The 12332-nt window shown below is 47.7% G+C and overlaps 1 protein-coding gene across 2 annotated transcripts in view; it reads right to left on the bottom strand.

The window, feature by feature from the left end:
* The window catches only part of PODXL2 (podocalyxin like 2), a 33194-nt gene that overhangs the window by 17563 nt on the left and 3299 nt on the right, over window positions 1-12332 (bottom strand). The window contains exon 2 of one of the 2 annotated variants that reach the window (XM_069812172.1): window positions 4965-5258. In XM_069812172.1, the coding sequence (XP_069668273.1) occupies window positions 4965-5258 (294 nt within the window). Of the gene's footprint in view, window positions 1-4964; window positions 5272-12332 lie in introns of both variants that reach the window. The other variant, XM_069812171.1, reaches the window with a different exon arrangement.

Genomic DNA, 12332 nt, shown 5'->3' with positions numbered 1-12332 from the left:
CACCATTTAGGCAATGGCCTGCTTCCTGCAAAATCAATACTGAAACTTCCCTGACACCAGATGGGCCAAGACTTGGCACTGTGCCACAGCATGACTCCCCAGCCAGACGTTTAATTCATCACATTTCTGCTTCTCCTTCATTCAGAAGAGCTGGTTTCAGTTACTGCCCTGCAAGGTTGCCTACCCTGTATTTGCCACTATTAGCTGTTTAAAGCAACTGTGACAGCTCAGAAAAAGGGTGACCCTCATTGTTTTTAGTACACATAACCTGACCATAAGGTCTTTATTGGATTAAACTGGAAGATCATGTTAACCACTGATTGAATTACTGATAACTAGAAGGCACTGTAATAAAGACAAGAACATTCCTTGGCTCCCACCACAACAACACAGCCTGATAGCACCATTCATACTAAAGTACCTGCCAACTTTGGGAAGTGCAAGGTGGGCTCTACTCGCTGCTTAAAATGTAGCCAGGTCTGAGGTGGTATCTGCTCAATGTTTTGCAGTATAGAGCAGTAAGGCTAACTGCAAAAAGGCACAGTCCATCTCATCGAAACTGCAGGTGGATTTCAAAGAGGCAAATTGCAATTACTGGTGCTGGAATTGAGCCAGCTCGGCTAATATCCTAATCTTCCAGAAGAGCTAGGAGAAGTTACTATCTGTGACTCCAAGACAGGTCCACACACACAAAAGAGATCATAGTTAAAAGAAAGACCCAGGGCATCAAAGTGGTTAGGTCTCATTATGCTTGGAATTTTCTTCAGGTAGAGACTGGGCACTAAGTGCTTGCAGCTGTTCCCAAATAGCCCCATGCCTTTTTCCTGCTCACTGTATGACCTGCAATAAGGCTAGAATAAACCACCCTCACTCATATGCGGATTCGGTTGGGGATAGTTGCACCAGAATAACACTATGCACAGAGAAACTCTCTTCGTCACAGGTCAGCCTTTGCCAGCAATGTCTTGGTCAAGATGGCTTGTCCCAAGATAGATCACCTAACATGTCAGTGTACACTAAACCAGGGCATAAACAAGAGGCATCCCAGGAGCTGAGCTCAGGCAGGGGGCTGCTCAGTGCTAAGCTTCTTATGTAGACAGTCTTTACCAGGTGCTTCATTTCGTTAATACTTGGGTTGAAGATGGTATTAAGAACTACAGATTTGCTGTCAGTCTGGATGAAGAGGCAGCAGATTTCAGTAAGGGTGAGAGAGACTGGGATCTCTCTGGCCAGAGGCAAGTAATTCATCATGGAAGGAAGTGAATCTTACTATCAGAGAAGAGTTGGGGATGGAAGATATTTTATCCCATTAGCTGGTCAGAAAACTTATTTTTCTTTGAATGCAGTCTTTCTAACTTGTCTGTCCTGCTATCCCTCATCCTAGCTCTCCTGGGAATCCCTTCTGCTAATTACTATGAATAATTAAAAGATTACAATTCCCTCCCCTCCAAAGCACCACATGCCATCCTAGTAAATCACCAACCTATAAGACTAGATTTGATAGCTCCCAGCACAGTCATGCCTTTGTCTTCAAAGGCACAACCTTGGAGCTAAAAGAGCAGACCCTGGCTGTAACGAAGCAAGCTTCTTGCCAGCCCACCATCACACTGGAAGATGTGATGATGCACTCCAATTCTCGGAAGTTCAGCTGTTGGGCGAGGGAGGAAAGGGACTAAGTGCCTTCATTCACCAGACATTCACAAGTCTTGCATCAGTTTTTGGGAGCTCACACTTCCTAACAATTAATGATTAGGCTGCCTCAACCTAGAGCCTTCCTGGAAGGGGAACACATGAGGCACTGCGTTCTGACTGAGCCAAAGGAGAACATGGAGAGGTGCAAACCAGGGAACACTCCATATAACTCTTTCACTAAAAATCAGGGACTCAAAGGGACCTGCAGCCCTAATGACTCCCATCTTCTAGCCCTAAAGCTAGAAGAGATGTTGCATCTCTTGCCCAGGAAATCCAGTGTGACAGTAGGAAACAAGGGGGATTGTTTTGCCTGGAGGCTTCCAAGATGGGGAAGGTGGGAAGAAGTGAAAGGAGGACAAGAAGAGCCAGATGTGAGTCCCTACAGGTCCACTCTATCTTCAGGGTTGATCTGCAGCTCAGGCCAATTCGATACCAAAGGTATGCTGAAACAAAGCAGCCGAAACCAAACTACAACCTGAGAAGCTTCTAGGTTCCCTGAAAGCCTGAAGGCAGTGGGACGCAGAAGTAACAGGCTCACAGCTCCACTGACTTGCCTCTTGGCTGAAATATGAGTCACACACTGCTTCCTTCCGTAAGGATATAGCATCCACATTCCCACCAGACCTAATCCATCTCTTCCAGATGCAGCTCCGCTGGGTAGCAGCTGTGCATGGGTTAGCACACATGCAAGTGTGCACTTCTGTGCACGCTCAGACAGAATGAGACAAATCTCAGGGTCCTTCCAACAAGCTGGCGCTCACTGATGTCAATATAGATTTACTATTCCATAGCATAAATCACCAAAAGCACATTATTCAGAAGAATCAGAGCCCCAGGCTGAGCTGTGCTCTGCCAGTGGGAGTTTGTTCTCACTTTCTAATGGACTAACAGGTGACCCTAGATGCCACATGCTTTCCAGAAATATTTTTAAAGGATGTTTGAGTGCACTTGAAAAAAAAAAAAGCAGCAGCTGCAGATTGTTATTACTTTTTATCTCTTGCAGCCTCAAAGTCACACAAAGGCAGAGGAGTCTCTCCACACAGACTTCAGAAGGACATAAAAAAAAATGAGAGATGACTACTACAGCTTTGAAATCTCAGCAGATTTGGCCTGTCTGCAAGACCACCAGTTCCAGGCCCAATAACTTTACACCAAACACAGAAATAAGCCAGCACAGGTCTCCTTTCACAGCAGGGGATTTTCTCTCTCCAGTAGTATAACAAACTTGTTTTGTGCTTTGACTGATAGTCTCAAATCTATGCCTGGGACAGAGCTACCAACTACGTTGGGTTACACTTAACTGTCATTTGGAGAGAAATGCCACATAAGGAAAACTTATACCATAAACTTTTTTTTTAAACAGCAGCAGTTTGAAACTGTTTAATGGATTTGTACATTGAAAATAACCCAACAGATGTCATTGCAAAGTTCCACAAGGTATCACATGGCAGCTCTCACATGCATGCAGCATGTAAGATCCACTGGTTGTGTGCATCCCTCATGCACAGGCTTTGCATGACAGGAGAAGGCTGTCCAATTTAGGGATGCTATTACAATATCCCTTATTGTAAAATGACACACAGCAGGTTTCTAATTAAATTTTAAGTAGAAATGCACTCCCAGCTCTTGAATAATTCAAACTGTTCTATTCACCAAGGTTCTGAAATGCCACCAAGACATGAGCTCTGGACACAGCAACAGCCAAGGGAAAAAACAGTGCTTGGAAGCACAGAAGTGGTTAGCTGGGCAGTGGATAGGGCAGGATACGTGTAAAGGACAGTTGAAAGAGCACATCTGTTCATGGAGGAAAGCACTGCAGGCAAGAACGGAAGGAGAGAGGAGTGTGTTCTGCATACAAATGGGGTGAGGCACGTGCAAGAGGCAAGGCTGGGTTCGGTACCCACTGCATCTCACTCTCAATGCACAAGCACATGCTGTTCTCCAAGTCACGTCCAGATCTGTGAGTACATGCAGGTGCCTGCTGGCACACAAATAAAAGCGCCGCTGAGCACACTGCCAGTGTGTGAGAGCTGCTAAGCCAGAGCATGTCCCAAGGATGCGCTGGTAGGAATATGCACCATCTGCCCCCAGCATCACTGCAGAGGCGGCATCTGCACAGCTTCCCCACGGCCAGACCTGCATGTGCCCCAGGGGCCACACAAGCCGCAGGGCCACAAGAGCATGGCCAGAGGAGCTTAGCGGCAATGTCAGTGAGCAAAGGGCTTTGGAGACCTAAACTGGGATGGCCCTTGCCCCGCATAGCATGCACTGTGCCCCAGTGGGCAGTCCGAGCCATAGCACTGCAGCAGCCCTCAGCCCTGTGCAAGCACAGGTCTTTTTTGAGGTCACAGAAATAAGAGCGAAGATAAAATAAGACTTGTGCTTGCCTGCTAATTGCAGACCTCAGTCAGACTTGCTGAGAGGGAGGCAGCGATACTGGGTAAGGGAGGAGGGATAAGGCTGAAGCCTGGCCCCTAGGTAACACTTAATATATGCCCCACATGACACTTAAGAGCAGGAACATGTGAAATAATCTCCTAAGCTACTGGAAACCCTGCAACGCTCCTCCTCCTTCCTCCCATCCCTATCACTGACAGCATCTCAAGGCCAATGAGGGACTTGGTAGGCAACCGCTGAGGGGACTCAGTGGTCTCAAAAAACACTCCACAGAGGAAAGCAAGCTCAAATGCTAATGAAACTTATCTTGGCCATGACTCCCAAGGAAACAGGCAGGACAGGGTAAGCAACAGGACAGCTGCCCAAGGAAGAAAACCTGCTGTCTTCTCTCAGACCAAATCCCCACTGAAGTCACAGAGTGAGGAATCCAGAATTTGGCCCAGGGAACCCAGCTTTGACTCAAACACCAAGATGGTCTTGGTCTCTGAACAGGGGTCTTGAGACCTTTAGGTTGTGCTTAATTGACAGCAACAGAAAGAAGGGAGAGAGAGGAGAGTATAAAAGGGGGGATGAGAGAGAGAGAGAGAGAGAGAGAAGGGCACAAGGCAATGGGAAACTAGGTGGAAGCAGTACTTTTCCCAGCTCATAGCAGCTGAGGAATAAAGGCTCAGCTGTAACTTAGTTTCTAAAGCCTGTGCTTGCTCAGGGTTCACTAGGGACACATCAGGCACTGAGGTGAGAAAATAGAGCTGACATTTAATCTCAGGTCCTCTTAGCGAGAGTTGTGTCAAAGTAGGAAGACGGATCCCTGCATCCTTCCACCTCCCCTGAGTCCTTGCAGAGTGAGGAGGAAGAATGTGGTAAAAATAACCTACCTGTTGCTGGTCCCAAGTCCAGGCTGGACTCATTGAGCTCTCCCCCATCTTCCCAGAAGTACTGCGGAGGCTGTAAGATCTTGGACTCCTCATTCTCCTCACTGGCAAAGCCCGATCCCGGGGCAGCATGCAGAGAGCCAGGGGCAAGATCAGGCTCCGTAGCCTCTGGGCTGGTTTGTTCGTGGGAATTCATGGCCTCCAGGTGGGACATCATGGCAAACTCCAGCAGGGAAGTTGATGTGAGGCCATCGGCGGTTGGCTCTTCAGAGGAGGCAAGGCAGAGGCACAAGATCCCTGTATAATGACAGTAAACCCATATCAGAGATAGGACTGACACCCACTGGGTTTGTCTTCTTGCAGCCTGCCCCTGCCAAACCAACCTGCTGCACACACCTCCCTTCGGGGTAACCTGCCCCTCAGATGGGCTTTGCTCTCAGCTGATGATGAAAATCAGGGTATTTTGGGAAACATCCACAACCATGCAGAGGAGCATTCACATCCAGGAGGAGTCAGTGCCAAACAGCCATCCAGTCTGGGGCAGTCTCTTCAAAGGGGCAGTGATGGTTCACCCTCTCTGAGGGTTTTTGCCTCTTTGAAAGGAGGGAGTGCCTTGTTAATCACCCATCCTGGAGAGGAGGTGCAATGTCTTACACTTAAGCCATGAAAGTCTGGCCCTGTGAAGTCAATGACAGGTTCCTATCCGACTGCCAGCCAGGCAAGATTTCAACCTAGTGCTCCTGATCTGCAACTATATTATATGTAGGGGTACTGATTTAAACCAGTATCATTTACATCACCAATATTAATCATGTTTTAAATCAGCAGGCTGGAAATCTATTTTTAAGTCATTGATTTGAACTTCATTTTGCATTCACTTTTTTTGTTTTCATAAGCAAGGGCTGACTGTCTCAGGTAAGAATTAAAATGTACCAACAGCAAACATCTACCTAATGCTAAGCAGGGAGGCAGGTTGCATTTTACACTTTTCTTTCAACAATTATATCCTTGTTATTTCCATTTTATCTATTAGAAGGTTTGACTGACACTTATTGATTCCTGGATGAGACTTTTAATTGTGATTTGTGTCAAGGTACATTCACATGCATATTGAACTTCAATCAAAATGCAAGAAAACAGCACCGGGAACTTGGCTTTATTCAACCAATAAATACCATGACAAATACGGAGACATAAGGAAAAACTAAGATTACCAAAACATGTTTTACATTTAAAAGAGTTTTGTTAAGCAAGCAAAGTAACTAATTTGGGTGAACTGAATCAATTGCTTCCTAGCCCTCTGTTCTTCAGCACATCAAAACTAGAAGATCTCATCCTCTCACAGCTGATTTTCATTCATAGATTAGAAGAAAAAAGGACAAGTTTTCCTGCTTTCTCAGCTCATGCTCAGTTTCTCAATTCTTAATGAACTAGTCACTGAACTAATTGAATAAGCTGAAATGAAGACTAATTTGGTATTTTTCTTTGATAACTGATTTTCTAGACAAGGGAAATGCAGCAGATCTAATCCATCTGGACTTCAGTAAAATATCTGATATAGTGCCTCATGCAGAATTACAAGAGAGGCAAGAAAAGACACCGATTAGAAAGAAAACTGTAAGGCAACTGTAAGGCATTGGCTATATGAAAAATGACAGAGGCTTGTGCTGGAGGGAGGCTATTAGTGGAATTCCTCAAGGTCTGTCCTTGGATCTGCTGTTCTTTAACATTTTCCTAAGTGACCTTGGAACAAAAATTAGGAATTTGATAATGAAATTAGCCAAGGACACAAAGCAAGAATACATCCTTGCTGCACAGAAAGACTGTAGGTACAGCTAGGTGATCTTGAGACTGGAAATAACAGAAATATTATGAAAAGAAATAGTACAAAGTGATGTCACCACCTTGAGAACTAGCACCAAACATTTCTGATACAAGATAGGACACCATACATTAGAAATGTCTTAAGAGGAGAAACTCCTGTATTAGAAACAGCCTTGAGATATCACTGGAATGCAGATGTGAAAATGCTTGCACAGGCCTGAAGTATTAGAAATATTTTACAAAGCACTGCTGAGACATCACCTGGATGCTGCACGCAGATCTGGATACACGTGGCCTGAAATGATTTAAGCAGAGCTGAACTGCCTTCAGGCAAGGGCACAGACTAGGCAACCTCCTGAGGTTCCTTCCCACCACTATGTCCTACGACTCCATATCCCAGAAGGACAAATTCAAATGAGGGCAAGTGCCAAAATGAGCTATGGGGCAATGGCAGATGGGTTGGCCCTGGTGCTTTCCCTGAAAACATTGGATTGTTAGCACAAAAAGTTTGGGAGTTGCTGCTCACTTGCCAGGCTAATTACCAAACCTGTCCTTGGAAAACTGGAAGCCAGAAATGCATTTCTCAAGCCTTCTGCCTGCTCTGAGCCTCTCAACCTTCCTCCGCTATTCTCTGAACTGAGCAAAATCCAATATTGGTTACTCTTTCCCATATACACTTGGGCCAGGCTTCAGCACTTCTCAATCTCATTTATTTTGTTCTATTGATCCAAGGCAAGATCAGCTGAGGCCAGCGCAACAAAAAGGGAACGGCAACACGGGCAGAGTATCAACGGGGAAGGAAGCTACTGCAGTATCATGGAGCCAACCAAAACACCTCTGGGCATCCCTGGGGATGGGCTGACTCCCCATGAGCTGTGCACGCACAGTGAAGTCCATGGCTGGAAATAAGAGTTCGCACACCTCTTGTGCACAAGCATGGATCCAGAGAGACCTGGCCAGGCCAGCCCCTGTGCCGATTCAGTGGTGCTCACCAGGCTCCAACGTGACGGTGTCTAGACTGGTCTTCCCCAGGTTGACACAAGACACCTGCATCACTGACAGAGAGCACTGCTGAGCCCTGTGCAGCCCAGTGGAGAGAGCACTTGTCTTGAGGAGCTTACAGCCTAAGCAAACATGACAGAGAGCAGCAAGGGGGAGAATAGGAAAATTATTTTCAAAGTTATCAAGAAAAGGGGAGCAGAAGGATGGGGAGAGACCACAGCAGGTCCAAGGCCACATGGAAAATTTGGTGTAGCTGGGACTGCAACTGACTGCCTGGATCCTACATCAGCTCTTATCCATCCCAATGCCTCAGTTTCCTTTGACTCCCATTAGCAGAGACGTGGCCGATGTGGCACTTTGGCTTTCCAGCCACACTACAATACACATACCAGGTCTCCCAGCCAGCTAGCCAAAGCCTCAAAATGTAACTCTGCACCAGCTCCAAAGACTGGCTCAAGCCTCTCTGTTTCCATCGGCTACACCTCATTTGGGCCACCTTCAGAGCTCAGCCACAGTCGTCCCATCACCTCTACAACAGACATCTCACAGCAGTTGAACCTGGACACCCAGAGAGCTAATCCCATCCCTGTGGGAAGCTCAGACCCTGGGAGTTTGTTTACCCTCATTTAACTCTGAAGTGTTTACCCAGTTAAAACCCCCTAAGCTGCATTATCTTGTTTACTGGGATGCTCTGCTCTCCTTAGCCCAAGATAAAACTACACCACCTCATCCCTAAGAATGAGTCATTAATAGACACAGCCTGAGCAAGCCAGGTTTCTCCAGGGGTGGATGTGGAGTAAGACAACACCTTGGGGCCTGATCCACAGGCACAGGATGCAGAGACTGGCCTGGGGGAAGCCTCCACGCCAGCACCAACTGAATGCCACAAGGCACCAGCGTACAAATCAGTACCTCTCCAGACAGCATCCTGACACCACTTCATACCTTTTGCACCAGCAGCAAAAACTCAGAGGCTTCGGGTGCCAAACAGCAGACCCAAGATTTGCCACCTTCCCCCTCTCTCCCAAGCATCTCATAAAGGAGCTCAATGCAGCTGTCGACTCCAAGGCAAAGAAAGAATCAAAGCACGAGCTGAGCTGGGAGGCAGGAAAGCACAGCCGAGAGAGGAAATCTAACGCCCAAGACATCAGTGGCTAGCCACTTTCCTCCTAGGACAGGGAAGAGGATTAGATGACTTCTATCAGCCATCAGTCTCCCAAATCTGTATTCTAAAAAGCAGATCAAGCGATAAGAATACAGAAACACAAACGAATAAAGCCCTGCGACTGTAGATGGGAGGGAGCAGGGAACAGAGCCAGGGCTCGCCAGCTGCTTCAATGGGGCGTTTGTCTCTCATTTCTATTTTTGCGGCACCTCTGCGTAACCTGGAGGAGATGAGGCTCTGCATGCTAAAGAGGGCAGGCAGCCTTCGGGGAAATGGCAGGGCTGTGAGCATGGGAAGAAAAACCCTCCCCAGATCAGACAGAGGAGGGGCGAGAAAGAAGAGAAAGTGGGAGAGGTAGGTGGAGGGGGGAGAGGGAACAAAGGCAGAGAGAGAGCACCAAAACCAGCATGGGAGCTCCCGCACTGGCTGCAAGCTCTCCAGCTGCTAGTACCCACAAAGGCGACATGTGGAGGTAACACTGACCTTGCAAAAGATGTTTCACCTCTGTAAGGAGCAGAATGGGGTGATTTCAGCAACAAGGAATAATACTGCAGTATTACCTTTCCAAGGCCACTAGAAAAGAGCTAGCCAGGAGGACACACAGATGAAATGAGTTTCCTAGTTGCTGACCCCACTGTTCCCTCAGAAAACAGTTCCAAGTCAAAGTGGCAAATCTTGCTCTGTTCAGCTCAGCATAGGATTCTATGCAACAGCCCTGGACAAGGCAGATGGGGGAGTTTTGCTCAACAGCAGAAAAAAAAAAATCTGAGGAAAGAACATCTGCCATCTCTCTCCCAAACTGCTGTGAATAAGAGCAGTTTCAGATTTCTAAATGATTCTAAAAGAACCCCGAAGTATTTTCTACATTAGCTGACCAAGAACCACTTTATCCCTTTGCCACAAGGCAAGCCACCTCTTCACAGGACAGGGCAGCTGTTTAAAAGCTCCCAACTGGCCTATTGAATAGTACTAGAAGTGAAAGAGGAAATAAGTCGTTTCTGTATCCAGCTGAAATGAGAGGAGGGATTTGGGGAGATGAAATGGAATCTGGCTGTGACTGTCAAACAACCTTTAAAATCTTCTTGCTTTTTAATAAACAACAGGCTAACTTCAATTTTCTCTCCAAGGAAACACACAAACATCCCTTAAGATGTCATCACACTGGCTTGACTTACAGAGGGGCTGGTTTGCCCTTCAGTTTACCCAACTGAAGGTTGGCTTTTACCTCTCCTTCCTGTATGCTGTGGCTACACCACAGTGCCACAGAGGTAGGATCAGCCTGCTGAAGGGAAGAGCACTTGCCTGGAGTGCTCTGACTTACCTGTCTCTTACCACCAACTAGCAGGGCCTGTACAACACCACCCAAGCGCAGTTACACAATGGGTACCAGGGAGGGGGGTCAGAGCATCTCGGTATTGCCAATGCAGCAGCCGCAACAATGTCCATCTGGCCTTGCTACCGTTGACCTTCCTTTCAAGCTCAGCCCAAACCCAGGAGTTACCCAACAATGTTATTTCCTAGGAGAGCTGGGTCAGGAATGGGTCATTTACTGATAATCGGTTAGGACAGAAACACAATGACCAGATGAGGGAAGCATCTGCCAGGGATACTCCCTCCCCCAGACCACCGTGCCTGGAAAAGCCAGGGAGCAAGGCCCAAGGGCAGAGAGGAGAGAGGCCCCAGGGCCAACAGCACAAACCACTTCCAGAACATAACAAAACACAGCGTAATTTAAATAACAAAAAAGGATCCCAAACACAGACAGTGGAGGAAGAAAAGAAAAATGTTTTTCAGCTGAGGGATGCCCAAGCTGATTCCCTCACACTCACCTGGAGTCTCTGCACCCCAGACCCTCCATAGCTTGCACAAGGAAGCATACAGGATGACCGCGTATCAGACCAAGTCCTTCTGGTGCCAGTTCAGAGTTACGGACCATACCTGTGCTGGGACGCTCCACCTAAGAGACCTCTCCCAGTCCAGCTCACACACGACCTTATTGCTGCTCTCTCACACTGCAGCAGACCACTTACAAATCCAGCCAGGTCCCTAATCTCTGAGATCATTTCCAATTAGGGCTTCAGAAAACAAGATCAGACTGCCATCCTCCTCTGGTACTGCCAGTAATGAGGTCCCTCACCGAGTGTCCCTCTAAAACCATCCGCCCTCCCATGGCCCAGTACATTTTACAAAGCAACAGGAAAAGCATTCGGGGGCTGTGGGAAGTACATACACTTACCAACCTGCACCAACAAGCGGGACAAGGCACAACTGAAGAAGCCCTTGGAATGAGACAACTCTTTAGAGGGAGATCCTAGAGCACGCAATAGCTGTGCCAGCATCTTTAAGCTTTTACAGATCTTTACAGCTAGCATAATCGGAGAGCTCAAACACCAGGCTACAGGGTGTGCATGTCTGCACGTACTGAGTGGGTGCTACCTTGCAAAGGACTGCCAACATTTGGTCCCTTGGCATTTCATCAGAGAACAGCTAAAGCACGCAGACCCAGGTATATCCACGGGAAATGGCAAGGGACTACCAGAGGATGCACCTACTTTTGCAGATAATTGCAGATGTGCCCTTTGTCAACATATGTGCACCAGGGGCCTGACCTCCAGGGGTGCCAGGCATCTTCATCTCAGCACTGAAAAGAGTCAGGTCTCCTGTCATTATGATCAGTAACATCAGGACTGCTCTAACCACCACTACCCATCTCCACAGAAGAGACTCCACGCAAGCAGGTCATGGCAACTCAGACAAGCTTGTCTGTCCTTCCCCCTTCGCTCAACCATTCATGCTGGCAGTCACAATCTTGCTTGGTTTCAGTCTCCCAGACTGTTTGCCTTCGCTCCCTCCCCAGATCGTCTCGTAGCCTTCACACCTCCCTCCTCTGCTGCCGCAACGTCTGCTCTCCTCCGCGCTTCTCGCTATCGACAGTGGCAGTTCCCAGCTCGGCGGCAGGGCGGGGAGCAGGGAGAAGATGCAGCCCCTGGGGAAAAGCATCGGGCAGACAGTTGTATACAGCAGAAGTGAATTTTCTTTCCTCACTTACCTTTCCTAGGCCTCCTCAAAGCAGCCCACAGGTCCCAGGGGTTAACAGACCACAGGATGAAAGCCACTGATCTAAGAGAAAAACCACAGCCCACAGATTCCTTTGCCCCTGCAGCAGAGCAGTGACGACCACCCTGCCATGTGCTGGCATGCCACACAGCAGTCTCACCCTCAAGAGGCTCCACTCTGCACACAACCTCATGCATCCTAGGCAAAAAAAAAAGCTCAGGCAAAGGTAGTCCTGGGGCACACATACGGGTCCTGACTACCTTCACAACACATCAGGCAGGACAGGAAGAGCCGAGAGTGGTTGCACTTGTCACATAGAAGGA

Source organism: Haliaeetus albicilla, chromosome 24 (assembly GCF_947461875.1).
Source record: "Haliaeetus albicilla chromosome 24, bHalAlb1.1, whole genome shotgun sequence".
Lineage (NCBI taxonomy): Eukaryota > Metazoa > Chordata > Aves > Accipitriformes > Accipitridae > Haliaeetus > Haliaeetus albicilla.
The sequence above is the reverse complement of the archived record's forward strand: the minus strand, read 5'-3'. Positions and strand labels throughout refer to the sequence as shown.